This window comes from Leishmania martiniquensis, chromosome 24 (assembly GCF_017916325.1).
Source record: "Leishmania martiniquensis isolate LSCM1 chromosome 24, whole genome shotgun sequence".
NCBI lineage: Eukaryota > Euglenozoa > Kinetoplastea > Trypanosomatida > Trypanosomatidae > Leishmania > Leishmania martiniquensis.
In genome coordinates, this window is record NC_090159.1 from 807,501 (window position 1) to 824,001 (window position 16,501).

At 54.6% G+C, this 16,501-nt stretch overlaps 7 protein-coding genes across 7 annotated transcripts in view; all 7 read right to left on the reverse strand.

Annotated features, from left to right (window-relative positions):
- The window catches only part of LSCM1_05182 (uncharacterized protein), a gene marked incomplete at both ends in the record, with an annotated part of 1,194 nt that extends 576 nt beyond the window's left edge, over positions 1-618 (reverse strand). Inside the window, one exon of the mRNA XM_067322655.1 lies at positions 1-618. This exon is cut by the window's left edge and continues 576 nt beyond it. Coding sequence (XP_067178518.1) covers positions 1-618 — 618 coding nt within the window.
- A 2,620-nt stretch (positions 619-3,238) lies between these two features.
- Positions 3,239-3,757, reverse strand: LSCM1_05183 (uncharacterized protein; the record flags this gene model as incomplete). The annotated part of the gene is made up of 1 exon (XM_067322656.1): positions 3,239-3,757. One exon carries the CDS (start codon positions 3,755-3,757, stop codon positions 3,239-3,241), a length of 519 nt encoding a protein of 172 aa, XP_067178519.1.
- Positions 3,758-4,598: 841 nt separating this feature from the next.
- Positions 4,599-5,726, reverse strand: LSCM1_05184 (uncharacterized protein; the record flags this gene model as incomplete). The annotated part of the gene is made up of 1 exon (XM_067322657.1): positions 4,599-5,726. The coding sequence occupies one exon, from the start codon at positions 5,724-5,726 to the stop codon at positions 4,599-4,601; it is 1,128 nt and encodes a 375-aa protein (XP_067178520.1).
- Positions 5,727-8,047: 2,321 nt separating this feature from the next.
- On the reverse strand, positions 8,048-9,409 carry LSCM1_05185 (uncharacterized protein; the record flags this gene model as incomplete). Its single annotated transcript, XM_067322658.1, has 1 exon — positions 8,048-9,409. One exon carries the CDS (start codon positions 9,407-9,409, stop codon positions 8,048-8,050), a length of 1,362 nt encoding a protein of 453 aa, XP_067178521.1.
- A 512-nt stretch (positions 9,410-9,921) lies between these two features.
- Positions 9,922-11,490, reverse strand: LSCM1_05186 (uncharacterized protein; the record flags this gene model as incomplete). Its single annotated transcript, XM_067322659.1, has 1 exon — positions 9,922-11,490. One exon carries the CDS (start codon positions 11,488-11,490, stop codon positions 9,922-9,924), a length of 1,569 nt encoding a protein of 522 aa, XP_067178522.1.
- Positions 11,491-12,150: 660 nt separating this feature from the next.
- Positions 12,151-12,987, reverse strand: LSCM1_05187 (uncharacterized protein; the record flags this gene model as incomplete). Its single annotated transcript, XM_067322660.1, has 1 exon — positions 12,151-12,987. The coding sequence occupies one exon, from the start codon at positions 12,985-12,987 to the stop codon at positions 12,151-12,153; it is 837 nt and encodes a 278-aa protein (XP_067178523.1).
- Positions 12,988-13,906: 919 nt separating this feature from the next.
- LSCM1_05188 (uncharacterized protein) lies at positions 13,907-16,345 on the reverse strand (the record flags this gene model as incomplete). Its single annotated transcript, XM_067322661.1, has 1 exon — positions 13,907-16,345. One exon carries the CDS (start codon positions 16,343-16,345, stop codon positions 13,907-13,909), a length of 2,439 nt encoding a protein of 812 aa, XP_067178524.1.
- Positions 16,346-16,501: the final 156 nt, after the last annotated feature.

Consider the following 16,501-nt stretch of genomic DNA (forward strand, 5'->3'; position numbering starts at 1 on the left):
CGGTGACAGCACGCGCACCTTGCTGGGCTCTAGCGAGGTCAGCTCGTTGAAAATCACAACACCATTGCTCGGATAGCGCCGCGCGTGGCGCACGACCACAGGCACCACCGCGTTACGGAACTCTGCCACCGTCATGCCATCATAGCTTGTGCCGGAGAGTACAAGGGTGGTTTCCCCAATACTGCACGCTGGGTCTCCGCACTTTTGGCCCATGGCAAGCGAGATCAGCTCAGCCATCCGCGTCTTACCGACACCGTTGTCACCCGCAAAATGCAGCACCATCGGCTCGTGCACGTGCGCAAGCTTGTAGCGTACCCGCTCAATCACAGATGGGGCCACAGATTGGCCCGATATAGAATCATTCACGTATCGCTTCAGCCGTGACAAGGCGTACTGACGGTACGATGGCGAAGCGGGTCTTAATGGAGCGCTGCCTATGGCACACAGAAGCTGCTGTCTCACTGTACGGTCCCTCCTTGCGCACAGCGGAAGCTCCGGGCAGAAAGACGCCGCCACATCGGCTACAGAGACCACATAGATGGGATCCAGCAATGGAGGAATGATGAGCGCAACAAGAACGACCACAAAGACCACAAGGGCACTGGTGAAGGGGTGCATGACGTTGGTGCACACAAAAGGGGCGCCTTTCTCGCAAGAGCATCGGGCACCTCTACAGCGCCCGCGTACAAGTGTACAATTATATATATATGTAGAGAGAGAGAGAGCGGTATTAACTGACACCTGTGAAGAGGCTCCAAAAAGAGGGGCGACTCCTTGGCCGAGTGATAAGCAGTTCAGTACAACGCCTGCGCCACGACCTATTCCCCATCATGAGCTCAACAAGAGCCCCACTGCCTCGTATGCGAGGGAAAAGAGTGATTGATTTGCACGACGCCCGCGCGCCTTATCGCCTTCCTCAACGTACACGCACAAAAACAGGGATCATGAAAAAAAGGACATAGACAAAAAAGGAGTCATCGGAGAAGTGTTTTCTCGTCCTGGCGCACAAAGGGCGTGAGAAAAGGCGGGCTTACAGAGAGAGGAAAACTTCAGCAAGGCGCCCTGAGGGGTGTCCCTCTCTCCCTCTTCTTCCACAGAATAGAGTGCTCTTTGTTTTTGGTGTGACTTCTTTGAATGCCCCATCATCAGCGTACAACACTCAAGCCTCTAACTACTCTCATGCGCGCTTGGAGCAGCACGAAAGCAAAGGCATAAGGGGCACCGAAAAAAAGTCCGAGGCCAGACTTTGGTTGCCTTTTGTGGCCTTCCGCTACACACATTTGCATGCGACTCGTGGGGATGCATCAAGCAGTACGCTTTTTTGCGTGAAGAGGGCCAAAACAAGAGGAAAACAATGCGAAAGGGGCAACTGCACCGGAGAGACACGTACTCGCCCCCCCACACACACAACGTGCCACCACTCGCAACGGCTTCGACGTATGAAAGTATCAAGCTCAATTATTACCTTCCCTGCGCGTTGCCCTCCGGCGCCCCCCTCTCCTCCACTATTAGTGACTGGATCGAGAAAAGAGGCAGTGCGTGCGTGCGAAGAGGGAGGGGGGCTGCGAGAGGCACAGAGAGAGAAAGAGGGGTGTATCTTAGACCTTGCATAGTCGCTCCTGAGACAATTGTGCTGTGGTTGCAGTCAACAAGCGGCCCGATCCTTTCAGCCTTCACTTTCCTTTGAGCCTACCTCCCTGTCTCCATACAGTCGCACAAGCACAAGTGTGTGGTTACTTTGACAGTTGGCAGCTGCTACCCTGCTGACTCCTGTGCAGTGCTCCGAGAAGCCCATGCTGCCTGATTTTTTCTTTGAGGGTGCATTTGTTTGTATTTGGTCACAAGAGTTGCTGATTCTTTTTTTTACTTGACAGTGAGAGTTGTGAGATCGACTTGGTGTGTTCGGACACCTTTTACGAAATAGGTGATAGTAGAAAAAAATTTAAAAAAAGCCAGAAAAAAAGAGCATGCAGTTGATGATGGCAGTTGTACGCTTGCGAGTGGGGCAGTATATATATATATGTGGATGGTTATATTCGCCGGTACCTTGCGCGCTCGACTCACTCTCTCTGTCTTGTACTCCTCTTGCGCCACCATAAGAAGTCGATCTGGGCCTCCTTCTTTTTCGAGAGGTGGTGCTTTTCACGATTGAGTTTGGACTGCAGCTCGCTTGTCGCGCAAGGGAGGGGGAACACGCAGGCAAACAAGCAAGAATGACTGCGGCCGCTAGCGCAACCGGCACCCGCAGAGGCCCAAGAGCGTAAGGTTCACGGGTAGAAAAAGGCGGCTAGACACAAAAAGCAGGGTACACGCCAACCGGCGTCGCCGTCGCTAGCTCTTTCTCCAGACATATCCAGTGAAGGCATTGCAATATGGAGAAAGAAAAAAGAGAAAAAGAGAATTGTCAGAAAAACGCAGCCGATAAGCGATCTCCCTACCTCCCCCACACGCATCCCCCGCTCCCTACTGTCACACTTAGCGCCGCATACCAACAAGAGGCATAGGCGTAAAGGTGCGGGATATGAGACTGGAAGGGAATCACACATAAAAGCTTAGACAGAAGAGAGAAATAGAAGAAATGGTAAACGAGGGGGCCGTAACAGCATCCATAAGAGGAAGAAACAAATGGACGGGCAGGCAGGTAAGGAGGGGACGGGTGTCCTCCTGGCAGCCTCTCTCCAACCCTTCCCGAGTGCCTTCGTGTGTATGATTAATCAGTTCAGCATAGGAAAAAGGAAAGGACGTGGAGAATTGACCCTCCTACGCACGCTGAGATGCTCACTAGAGGGAAGATGACAGTTGAAGGTTGGTAGTGAGCCAGAGAAGAAACGGGAAACGAAAAAAGGGGCGGAGGAGAGAGCACCCCTTGACGTCAGTGACCTCAATTGCCCTTCCCTCTCCTAGTGGCCTCGCTGAGGGTGGCCCGTCTGTCAGGCAAAGGACAGAAACGTACAGCGGTGGTGGTGCTGGTGGCGTTTTTTGGAGAGGAGGAAATGAGCGACAGCGACAAGGGGCGCGGAAAGGAGCGACCGACAAAATGGGCGCATGACACCGGAAACGGAGAGGCGTATATGCTTGTCAAGTCTCTCCCCCCTTCACACCTCACCCATCTGCACACGACTGCGTCTGGAATACACACCCACGTTCTTTCTCGCGTTCTCTGCGTCCAAGCATCAGTATTCAAGGATGCGCAAGAGGCAGGGTAAGCACGGGAGGCGCTCCTCTTCTTCAACCTTTTCTACTCCTTGATCACTGATGGCTCATGACCGCCACTCTCCCTTCCCCCCCCTACCTCAATGAGGCCAAGCTTGATGAGCGCATCCTCCTCGAGGGTGTCCTCCCGGAGCTCGTAAATGGGCACCGTCACAAAGTAGGCCCACTTCGCCGCCATCCACATGCCGATCATTCCACAAAAATAAGAGCTTCCCGTCCATCTTTGGTGATGCTCAATGCCTTTTGCCATGAGCCACAGCCCCAAGCTGATCCCAGTCAGGCAAGTGCTCAGGAAGAACATCTGGTATGCCACTCGGTTTAAACTGCAGGGAGGGAAAATCTGGTACAGTCGGTACTGCGGCGCCAGGAAGAGCGCCACGCGCAGGGCGATCAAGAGAACCACGACAGAGAATCCGGCGCACGCCCAGTAGTTACGGTGCTCAACGCCGAAGTTGAGTGCACCCGCGAAGTAGGCCAGGGCAAAGATGATGTAGATCCCCAACCAAATGCGGCGCTTGAGCACCTTACGCTCAGACTTGTTCATCGTGATGCGTGGGCAGATAATAGGCTGCGAAAATGAAACGAAAACGCTCTGAAGAAAAAAAGCTATGGCGCACGCAGATGGGGTGGGAGGCAGCAAGCTGATGATGGGTGGTGGTGGGTGCGCAGATCTAGAATATGTACCAAGCCGGTCTCAGGGCATGTGCAAAGCAACATACGCAAAGAGAGGAGTATTAGAGGCTCGAGAGAAGAGCTGAAAAAGCGGAAGAGCGTCAAAGGGCAGTTGATTGTGTGTGGGAGGGTGACGGTTGGTAAGCTTGTACCACGTCATTTCTCTCCTCTTCACATCTGAGGGCACCTGGCTTCAACCAGTCTTCGATGGTCCGTCGGTGTTCAACTATCACTCTTTCAGGCCGCGGCCCAGGCATCAAAAGGATGAAGTCGAAGAAAAGAGTGCCGATGACAGTCTGTCGTAAGAAAGATGCGATAACGTCCACCACTCGATACTCCGGCTGACCACTAAAAACTCTTTCTGCTTCTTTCTCTCGCTCAAAAGGCGGCCATTCCGTCTGCAGACAGTCCTCGCAAGCACTACTGCTGTGCGTCCAGCGACAGAAAGAACGCTCTCACGCACGCGCACACGTCCCATCTAGCGAGAACACGGAAGGAAAGAGGGAGGACAAGACACCCGGAACGACGAACTACGGCGGCCGCCGCCGACAAAAAAGGTTCAATGGTGCTCCTGCTGCTCGCAACCGATTCTGGAGGGAGGAGGAGGTGGAGAACCATCTATTTTCTTCCAACCCTCGTGAGCCATTTTTGAAGTGAAGCAACGATGTACGGGAACCTTGGTCAAAGCAGTGACATCGTTCAACGTGCAAGACTCAGTCGTACTTGCGCACGATGTCTTCCTCAGCAATGCTGCGGGCTGCGACGAAGAGAAAATCGCTGAGCCGATTAACGTAGATAGTGGCTTGGAGCAAGTGATCCGTGTACATCTCCCCGTACAAGCCGCGCACCTTCACCATGCACCGCTCTGCCCGTCGGCAAGTGGTGCGGCACACGTGAAGCTGGGCGGAGGCGACGTTTCCACCGCCAGGTAGAATGAAGACGCGCAACGGAGCGAGTCGGCCGTCAATGATGTCTATGCTCTGTTCCATCTCTTTCGTCTTTTCGGCAAAGCGGTAGCCCTCGAGAATGTCTGTCATGTTCTTCAAGGTCTCGTCCTCCTGGTTTGCCGTTGGTGTTGCCAAGACTGTTCCGACGTTCAGCAGTTCCTGCTGGATTTCCGCCAGCATGCTCATCATAGCCTCATCGTGTTCACGCTTCTCAGGAGCGCTGCGTATCATTGCCCTGGCGAGCCCGACATGACTGCTCAGCTCGTCGATCGCGCCGAGAGCCTCGAACACGGCGTCTGCTTTGTTTCGGCGCTCCCCAGTGAAAAGTGCAGATGTGCCTTTGTCCCCTGTCTTCGTGTAGACCATACTGTGCTGCGGTGTCTTACCACCAGGTGCCTCCATCACATGCTTTGCCACCGCGGCGGAGACTGTGGACGATGCATCCGTGCCCGTGGCAGTGGAGGAGGCAGCCGTCACCACGACGGGATCCGCGGCTTCGGTTGCTAGCAAGCGCTTGGGCATGACATTAACGTGGCCATAAGGGCAGTGGCGGCACCGACTGCCGCAGCACTTCCTGTTTCGCATCAGCCCGAGGCGGGTCATGACGGTGAAGCCAGTACGCGCGTCAATGTACGTGTCCTCACCGTTCGTCACAGCTTCTGCGTGTAGTGCCTTGATCTCAGGCGGAAGGCGCCTTTCAATGGAGTTTTCCTCTGCAACAACTGCATCGATGGTGGCGATCGGAGAGGCACATGCACAACTGGAAAGGTGGCGGCAACGGCCGACGCGTGTTCCACTGCGCCGCACCGCAGTGTACACCAGAGCCGACAGGGCCATGAAGGCAAATACGGTAGCACCAACTCGGGGAGCGTGACGCACAGCAGCACTGCACATCTCACGCCCTTGCTTTGTACGCAGCAACGGGAGAGGCTGTTCGAGATGAGGGAGTTCGGTACGGAAAGATTAAGAGGAAAACATGGTAAGCGAGAGTAGGAGAGCGAAACCTGGAAGATTGCGGGGAGACCAACAGCTTGAGCTCTACTCGAGGTGCGCGAAAACGAGTGAGCAACATTCGGCGTGAGCGCCAGGTTACTGCACGAAAATATAGCGCAGTACTCGGCAACAAAACGACACGCGCATGCAGAAAGGTGGATAACGTGCATCAGTACCCGCACACTCCTCCTGAGATCGAGACAGACAAACGTCCACGGCCCTACATAGGGAGGCCGGCGAATACCCCAGGTAGGATTGGCGACTACAGCCTGAGCGGGTGCTCACACACACACACACGCGCACACGTAGATTGGCGACAGCCTGCAGCATTTCTTCGAGCTACAAACTGTTAACGACTTTTCAGTTGGAAACGTTTGCTGGACAATGAGAGGCAGCTGTGCATTAGAGAGCGACAAAAGACAGAGAAAACAACGCTGCCTATTATTCACTCCGCAAGGAGAACGTGTACAGCATCAGTCGCTAAACCTTTTCTGTGTGCTTCGCTTTCCTTTTCTGATTGCCGCCGCAGCAGCGAGACGCCGTGCTGCCGAAGGAGTGAGAGGGGGACAAAGGCGAGAGGCGTACGAGACGAGAGCGACACTAAAAGAAAAGGGCAGAGGGAAAGAAATAAAAAGGCGCATCTGCATGATATGCGCGCACAGCAGCATATGTGTGCGCGCCTACGAAGCAGGTGCGCCCGAGAAGGGAACATGAGCGAAAAGCAAAACAAAGAGAAAGAACGGCCACTGATGAGATAGAAGACACAGAAAGGTGCCAGAAACAAATATATGCGACACGGCGTGTGGGCCCCTTTCTCTCGGCATGCGAAGAACTGAGCGCTATCTCGTAGTTGGTCACCACATCTTTTTTGTGTGTGGACAGGCGAAGGGTGAGGTAAAGGCATAGATGCAATGGGGAGCATCTCCAGTTTCCCTTGGCGCGCGTCGATAGATGACTACACGTGTGGAACAAAAGAAAAATTGCATAGAACATTGCACTTCGCGAGCGGCACAATCGAAGAGATCATTATCACATCAGGGCACCGGTTCAGGTCCTTTTTTGTATGTGTCACGCGCTCACTTGTGCAGCAGCGTCATGTTCGCTAATGCTGCGTTCGACTCCCCGCTATTCAGTTTCTTCCAGTAGAGTCGTATTTCTGCACTGATGCTATACCTCGTTCGACTGCAAACACTTTTTTGTCTGGGTGAATGCTTAGCCTTTCACTATGAAAAAAAAAGGTTCAGCAACAATGATCCCATGTAGGTCTCTGAACCGTACGTTGTCTGCTCTCTCGACTCAGGCCTTACCAACTCGCCAACACCACAGGAGAAGAAGAAAAAGGCAGAAAAGCACAGGAAAGGGAGAACCGCAGCTTGCACACAGTGCACCACAGTGGAAGGCCACACATACAAGAAAAAACAAGATCACTGCATCTTTCCTTCTTCGAAGAGTACAGCGAAATCGTTGCGCCAGTAATGGAGTAACGTATGCGTGTGTGCCTCTGGCGGTGTGTGCAAATCGGCGGCGGCTCTCCCTCCGGCCTGTGCTTTTCTCTTTACATTTTGATATCATGTACCGTGCGCCGTAGGCGTTGTGTGTGCGGCACCGTTGATCCGTGCTACGTGAGCAACGGGAAACCGTGCAGCGCACACAAAAAGATGGCGGCAAAGCGATGCTCGCTGCGTTCAACTCCTCTTTGCTTGAGCGGAGCCCGTCGCGTGCACTGTTTCCAAAAATGTCGATGACCACACACGCACACACGCAAACACACGTGCGCTAGAGCCGCCAATGACAACAGCGATAGACAGACCGTAAGGACGGACTACACAGAAGTCACAGGGGCGCGCACAGACACACAACTGTGTAAGCGCATCTTCGAGCACACGCTGTGGCTTTAAGACGCAAACGAGCCTTTCGGTGTCACCTGTGCATCTCTTCACGACAATGGGTACAGGAGGAGAGAAGTCGTACTCAACATCCACAGTTGCTCAATGAGAAGCAAGTGAAAAGAACCGGCTGCGCGCTAGCGAAACCTGCCACCGCTATCCCGGCATCCTTTCCCACCTCACGGTCGCTGCCATCCAGTCAAGAATTTCATTACCGAGTTGCTCCTGAGGATGGGAGAAAAAAGCTAAAAAGAAAAAGAGAGCGAGTCTCTGGGTATGGGTTTGCCTTCTTTTTTCCCGTTTCGTGTAGATCATTTTATACGACCTGCCACCGAATCAGACTTCATTGGTCACCTCCTTCAGCTTCGCAACGCGCAGATGCTGAAGGTAGGCCTCAGCGCCGCACGAGTGTCCGTACACGCCACCAGTGAACGCCGATGTCGCGTCCTTCCCAACGAACATGTCCAGAATGCGCTGCCCGCCAGGGTGGTTCGAATACCAGATGATGTCCTTGCTCCTGTGTGTGTAGCCAGAGCCCGTCGGAATGCTACGCATCAGGTCAATCACCTCGTTGTTGATGACAGTCAGCTTGCGACCTTTCGCAACTTCATTCTGCACCTTTTCCCACGTCCACTCCTCAGAGATGGGGATATCCAGCTCTTTGAGACGGGCCTGGGCCTGCTCCATCGCCTTCCTCGACTTTTTCAGCAGCATCTTGTTAAAGTTGGCGTCGATGACGTCATTGGGCGTGCGCACGAGGTTCTTGGCGCCGCCGACAAACGACACCGCACGAATGATCCACTTGGTGGGGTCGAAGTGGTACCACTTGATGCCGTTGCGGTAGTCCTGAGCAAACTCGTGATGAAAGTTGTGGTATCCTTCACCAAAAGTAAAAAGCGCGCACACGAAGGAGTCGTGCGACGAGTGCCTGTCCGAGAAGTTCTGCACCGCACCAAAGAGGTTTGTGTGAGCCAGGCTGTTGATGAAGAAGGTGCAGTGGTGAACAAACACAATCTTCGCGAGGGCGGCGTAGAAGTACCCACCGAGCCAGTCACCCCAGCCGAGGCCGCATATCAACGTGGGCAGGATGACACCAGAGAGCATCGCCATCTTGAAAAAGTGCTTGTGCTGAAACTGGATCACATAGTTATACTTGAAGTCTGACACGTCCACCTTGCCAAGCAAGGAGTAGTCCTGCTTCATGATCATCCACCCCATGTGCGAGAAAATAAAGCCGCGCTGCGCGTTGTAAGGGTCTTTCTCTGTATCCACATAACGGTGATGAATGCGGTGGTTGCGGCCCCACCACTTGGCCGAGCCTTCGAAAGAGCCGGCACCCGCGAAGGCGCACAGCCATTGGAACGCAGTTGACGCCGTGTATGCGCGGTGAGAGAACAGACGGTGATAGCCGACGGTGACGCCGAGACAACCGTTGAACATGTAAAAGAACACGGCGGCGACGAACGTTTTCCACTGCAGCGGCACGCCCATGAGCACTGCAGCGAGGACGCCGGTGATGGGAAGGCCCAGGACAGCCACAGCAACATAGTTGATCTCGTAGTTGCCTTCTTGGTACGTCGGCTGCCGGCGAACAGGCTCCTTCGTCGCCTCCTTACTCTTCATCTCTACCGAGGTCATGATTTCTGGTGCAGTATTGATTTTTTTTGAAAGGGCACACGAACTTTTCGTACAGCACATCAGGAGCCCAACGGAGCTATTGTGTTTTCCAGTCCGGACAGGAGCCAAGGCGACTCGTCGGGGCACAAGGCATACGGTGAGGGACGCAAGAGCGCAGCATCATAGGGAAGAGCGGGGAGGGGATAGCAGCAAAAGGACGGATAAAATGTAGTGCTTTGTAAGCTTTGGGTAGACCTTACGTCAGTGTCTCTGCGCTGTTTTTCATGTAAGCAGTGTCTCTCGCCAACGCTGACCTCCTCACTGGGATGCCCAAATTTCCAGCGGCTTGGCGTCTATGCAGCGTCTGTTGCAGATGACCTCGGTGCTGCACCACTTTTCCTCCTTTCTTCTTTGGAGAACAAGAAGTAGACGCTCAGGTTTGCGAGTGCTAACTCACTGTTATCATCTGCTTACACGAAGTAGTACGTCTGCAAAAGGCGAAAAAAAAAAAGAATCGATGGCGTTACACACGCACATGTGAGAAAAAAACAGAGGCCTAGGGGGCGCACTGAATGATCAGCTGCAGGGCCTCATTAATGGATCCAGATGCGCACGCGTTTGTCCTTCGATCCTGTGGCCACCTTCTGCCCATCCGGACTCCAGTCCGTCGCGTAAATCTCATCGCTATGACCTGACATGTCTTCGATAAGCTCCCTCTTCGCTATAGACCACAACTTTAAGGTGGTGTCTTTGCTGCCGGACACAAGCATGCGAGAATCGAGACTCCAGCTCACATGATACACGGCCGCCACGTGCCCGCGGAAGGTGGTTATGAACTTGCCGTCCTCGGCATTCCACAGCTTCACGCTCTTGTCCGCTGAGCACGAGGCCAGCATTGTACCGTCTGGACTGAACTGGATGTGGAACACAACCCCCTGGTGGCCTGTCATCCGCGCCACCGGTGTGACGGAGTGCTGTGGGTTCCACAAGAACATTGTATTGTCATCGGAGCAGCTGACCAGGCGCTCCGACCCGCCGAAGCGAGACACTACAGCGTCGTAGCGCTTCCGCGCGTGCGCGCACATCTCCTCGCGTGTGCTGAACTTGCGATCCTCGTGGTCGAAGGAGCCGGTGCGCGTGACGAGGTCTGTGCTAAGGGCCAAGAAATTAACCCAATGTGCATGGCCACGTAGGACGCACCACGGCGATCCGGTGGAGGCATCCCACACTATCACAGTTCGATCCTGCGAGGAAGAGTAGATGCGGTCCTCGCCACCCCACTTGGCACACGTGACACACGACTGATGCCCAGATAGGGAGCGTACCAGTCCTGCAGCCACGCTCCACACCTTCAACGACGCATCCTTGCTCGCCGAGACGAAGCGGCTGCATTCTGGATTGCGGTGCAGCGGCTCCCATGAGACATGAGATACGTAATGGGTGTGCGCCTTGTGCTTCTTGGCCTTGAAATCGCCGTAGCCACCGTTGTGCGTCCAAGTGGCGAGAACACCGTCCTTGCTTCCACTCACCAAGTAACGCCCATCCGGAGACCACGACAGCACCTGCACCCAGCTTGTGTGCGCCTTCAGCTCCTGCACAGGAGTCAGCGTATTCATATCCCAAATGCGAATTTCATTATCGCCGCCACCTGTCGCCAACAACTGGCTGTCTGCCGAAAAAGACACCACTAGCACAGCCTCGCTGTGACCATCCAGTGTACCTGCGCAGCGCGTCACAGGGCGGACGCGAAACACGGCCTGCGGCTTGTACATAATCTCTACTACCACTTCCTCCGGCGCAGCGAACTGGAGCTTATCAGCGTCCTGCGGGCGTACGCGTCGTCCCTCCTTCAGCATTCGCGCCACGTACTCGTCCTTCTGCTTTCTGAAAAGGATGTCCTGTACGCTACTGTTGATTTGCTCATCATCGATGAAAAAAGCGTACGGGATTGCCTTCATATCTTCATCATCCAAAAGTGATGTGAGAAGCTCATCAAGCTGCCGTGGCGTCGCAGACGCCGGAAGCAAGATTTGAGTGCCGCTTGGTGCACCGTGCGCATCCAAAAAGCGTACCATAATCTTTGGCGCATTGTCGTTTTCATCGTCGCCCTGCAACTCCGCCCCACAAACGACGTCACGCTTCTGCTTCTTCCGCACTGGCATGACTTCGAACTTTCCCCAATGGCGCCGGAGCAGTGATTACTGGAACAGATTGCGAGGCACTGAAGCAAAGTCCGGCGAGTATGGGCAATGCTTCTTTTTTCTGAAGAGGGAGCGTGAATATACGCGTCTTTTAGGAGCGAGGTGGGGGGAGAGGACCGCATGTAAATAGGGTGCGGGAGACCCATTCAAAGAAAACGAGAATGAGTCGAGGAGGAATGTATACACATATCTAAGGATGACAAGAGAAGTTCGTTGCGAACATCATGTGGGCGATCCAGGTGGAAAGAGCAAGGTTGCCGCCGGAACGCCGCCGCCATGCAGAAGCTACGCGACGGCAACAGCGGCAAGGGCAGTGCTTTAAGCGGCAACACACAAAAAAATCGGATGACCTTTGCTTTTTTCTTGTTGCTGCTCCATATCACCACTGCAATGTAAAGAGGCGCACGGCGCGCACCGTGTCTCACTCCCTGCATCTGTTCTTTTCCCTTTCCCTCAATCCCGCAGTGATTTCACAGACACTAGAGTGACGATCAGCCGCTCGCAACATGAAGATGCAAGCATACTCTCTCATACACACACACATATACCCAACGCCACTTGACTTCTCATACTTCTCCCCCCCCAGCATCGTTGCACACGTGGGGAGTAGCGGCAAAAACTTCAGGAAAAGCAGAGCCGGTGTACGGATCGCATCAACGGCTCTCTATCACGCTGCCTACTGCGCAGGAATTCTCTTGTCGTCCAGCCACGCCGCAATAATAGTATCTGGAACGCCAGGAGGCCGGCCAAATACACATCAAACCCAATTGCTAAGACGGCGCCAATGTGCGTTATGACGTCGCTATGCATCATTGCCCAGAGGGCGTAATTGTACAACAGGTAGCTAAGGTTTGCCACACCGGCTACAAGGCAGCACACAAACAAGCGCCTGTTACGCTCGCCAACGCAATTGCCGATAAAGTAGCAGTGGTGGTCCATCTGGTGCACGTACGTACCACACCGTCGGCAGTAAAAAGTCGCGTCATCCTCTTCCGCGCCGGCACCGCAGGTCGTCACCTGTGGGACACTAAAAACGCACGACGCGTAGAAGAATGCGAAGACCCCAAAGAGAACCAGATAAGCGGCGTCTGAGGTGCAGCACTGCAGCAGTAGTGACCACTGCACACCTCGTAGATACGGCAGGTGGCCAGCCAGGTCCCAAGCAAAAAAGAGCGCGTTGCAGGCGCGAGGATCAGAATTTCCGCCTGTCTTTGTTCGAGCTACGAACATGACGGCATAATACTGCCACGCAAAGGAGAGAGTAACGACCGCGATGTGTGCCCTGCCAAGGATGCGCGACCAGCTGTGCACCGACCGAGACGCATGCTGAGCCCTACACAGGGCTTCGCTCACAAAGCACTTGCCGAGAACAAAGTTGGCGAGCAGCAACGCCGCCGGCAAGAATAGTGCTGCATAGACCGCTCCCCAAGACGTGAGTGCTTCCTCCCATGTTGTCATTGTCGAACGCTCTTTCAGTGCGCCTGAGAGCCCTCACACTTGATTGTCAAACTAGGACCGCAGCCCTATCCCGCATTCTCCGGCTCTCTCCCCGGCTTCCCCTTTTCCTTCGCCTTTGCGCTCGTTGGCACAATGGGAAAGCCCCCGACCCGCGAAAAAAAAATTCGAAGAAGCAAGGGAAAGAGAGAGAAGATCAGGCCTCGCCACTTTGACGATCGTCGGAAGGGGAGGGAAGGGGGGGCAATGCTGAGCGCGGAAGTACATCTCCAAGCGATGCGACTGCACGCCAACAGCATCGTCAGCTCTGTCGGCTTGTGCCACATATGGCTTCCACTAACGCACAGCACCCATGCTACGCGCCACGCCCTGTCCTTTAGGTCTACTCCTTTGTTATTCAATTTCTTCTCCCAGTACCTCTGCTCTTTCAGTTTTGGGCAGTGGAGAGCTTGCTCTGCCACTCATTGCCGAATGAAAAATCAGTGTTCAATGCAGCGAAGCTGTTACAATGTGGTGCTGATGGTCATAGGGAGCGATACAACAAGTAATGCACCAGCGGTGTGTGTGTGTCGAGGAGGAGGGGCAACAGGCGAAGCTAAACACGAGGTTACCATAGGCCTCCGCATCCCCTCCTCACTGTTTACTCCACCCACCGCATGCAGGCAACAGGCGGCGGCCATGCATATCTTCGTGCGCCAGAATATTCAGCAATGAAACTAAACCACTCTGGGGTAATAATTCTTGAGCAGGAGAAATTGGAGAAGTGGGCGGCCCTCTGCAAAAGAAGGAGTATGCGACCGGCCGGGTGGGGTGCTGTCAACACCGCTGCGCGGACAAGAGGAGCTGATCGTGCATCACTGGCACATAAGAGAGACACTGCAAGCGGCAGCAACGCTGAAAAGGGGTCGGTGAGATTCCCTCACTACTTCTCGTCCTCCCGCTGGCGCTTTCGACTACCGCTCCCTGGCTCGCGTACTGCGGCGATGCCGCCCTCCTCTTCGTCCTCCATCTGTGAGCTCGTAACAATCCTTGGATCCTCAGTCATTAGAGTTTCAGAGGCACATGCGAATTTCGCAGAAGATGGACTTAGCCTACCCATCTTCCAGAGAGTCTCCTTTGAGAGCAGGGTGGTGCCAAGGTCCCTCTCGTGCTCCCACGGCTGCGCCATCTCCTTGAAGAAACCACGAGCAACGGTGACAGCTGCATCAACGCTTAGGTTCGTATTATTTTTGAGGCACTGAACGATCCAGCGTGGTATCTTCTTGCACTTGTCGCTGAGTGCGAACCGCTTGTCGACTAGAAGCATCATCCCGTAATCTGTCTTGTTCCGCAGCACCCGTCCTATGCACTGCGACGCCTGACGCATCGCGTCGAAATTGCGAAACTCGCTTTCCGATATGCCCAGGCACACCTCCATCCAGTGCATCCGCTGTCGCAGAGGCTCATCGTTTGGAGGCAGAAAGGGCACGCCGAACATAACCACAGCGCGACCGTAATGGCGATCAAAATCGATTCCTTCCGCTATCTTCCCGCGCGCAATCGACATGAACATAGCACCGCGGCCAATGTCGCATGCTCGACGGTAGTTGGCAAGTGCCACCGACGTCTCCTCCACACCCTGAGTCTCCACAAAGATGAGCTTGTGTTTCGCCAGCTTTTGTAGAAACCCGGAGCTGTGCCAAGCAAGTAACACCTCGCCCATATACTGGTACCCCGTGAAGAAGCACACCATTCCGTCAGGGACCGTCCTTGCGAGCTCAAGCAGCAGGCTCTCGTAAGCGGCCGTGACGAGCGCCTGGGCGGCCGGGTCCGTACGCACCTTGAAGCTGCTTGTAATCTCCTCAGCAGTGATGCTCACGCTCTCCGAACTGCGAGTGACAATGACCGGTGCGATACACTTACGTGATAGGGTCATCTGAAATGACTTCGAGATGGCCGGGGCAAATCCCAGGATTTTGGGATAAATATCCATGGGCGACAAAGTGCCAGAGGTGAGGATGACGCTGCGGTAACGGCCGAAAGTGTCCCGCAGCGCAAGAGAGGCGTCCACGCAGACAGTGCGGATCACTGGATCTGGAATCTGTGGCCGCGACGGGTCGAAGGCTTCGCACACCACCACGAACCCCGGCTTCTCGTACCGATCATCCTTGTAGTAGACGGACAGCAATGTATACATCTGTGCGATAAGTGCCACGGGGCGGTACTTGCCGGCATTGGTGACTTGCAGCGTGGTTAGCAATACCTTCAGCCGCTCAGACAAGTAGCGGAAGTGGCTGATCTCCAGTGCGCACTCCTCCTTCACCTTCGTCAGAAACGTCAGCGGGTCAGCCACGTAGGTACGAGTGATGCGTGCCACAATACGATGCGTAAAGTCCACAAGGCGCTGCATGAAGCTCAGAAAGTGGCTGGCTTGTCGCAGTGACGCAGGAATAGCGCTTTCAGCTACGTTTGCTGGTATTACCGGTGCCTCCACCAAGGCCCGCTCTTCCGGGGCACGCGCCATCTCAGCCATTGCCAGTCCGTTCAGGAGGCGATCGTATTCCTCCTGCAGCTGCTGCCGGTTCGTCGACTTCAAGTGGTCCAGCTCCTTGCTCAAGTCCTTCATGTTCTGTTTTGCGTCGAGGGCGTCTTTCTTCGTAAGGATCAGGGACATGGCCTCAATGCACACATCGTCGACATTATGGCCTTCGTCCATCACCACAATCGTGTTCTCATTGAGGAACCCCTTGGTCACCTCTGAGACGACGGGATCAACCATGTACAGATACGAGTGCACAATGATGTCGACGACGGGCAGGGCCTTGCGCACCAGGTAGTAGGGGCACACGTGGTGCTGCTCACCAAAGTCTTTCAAGTCGTCGAGCGAGTACACCCCTGGGGGCAGCTCGAGGGGTGTCTGCATCAGCCTGTCATAGTACCCGCACCGCCCTTCCTGCTGCCACGGAGCCGTGATGGAGCGACAGCCGGCGTCCACCTCGTCCGGCTGCATAAGCGATGCGACACTAGGTTCGATGCACAGGTTCTTCTTGGCTGTCAGGCACAGGCCCCGAAGAGGTCGAAGCTGCTCGCCCTCCGCCTCCCAGTGCTTAAGCAGCTTTCGCATTTCGCCCATCGTCTTCACCATCTCCTCCACCGTTCGGGTGCAGTACACCACTTTCCGCTTCTCGTCGGCGTGGTGATGCAGGTATGCGACCAAGATCGACAGCAGTGAGATCGTCTTACCGGTTCCCGATGGCATTTCGAGCACCATGTGTCCACCTTTGTCAAGGCCTCGTTTCAGCTCCGTTATGTAGTCTAGCTGCTCGGGATAGATGTACTCGTACGGGAACACCACAAGCACATCCTCAACGTAAAGCTTCATGACTGCAACCCACACAAGAAAATCAGATGTGCTTCACGGCCGATCTGACCACGATGCTGCCGCCTTGATATGGTGACCTCGTCCCTTGGCCCCGCTAAGAACGTGAGATGCAGATGTATCCCTGATGGAAAAAGCATCGGAGTTCAGTGATGTGAT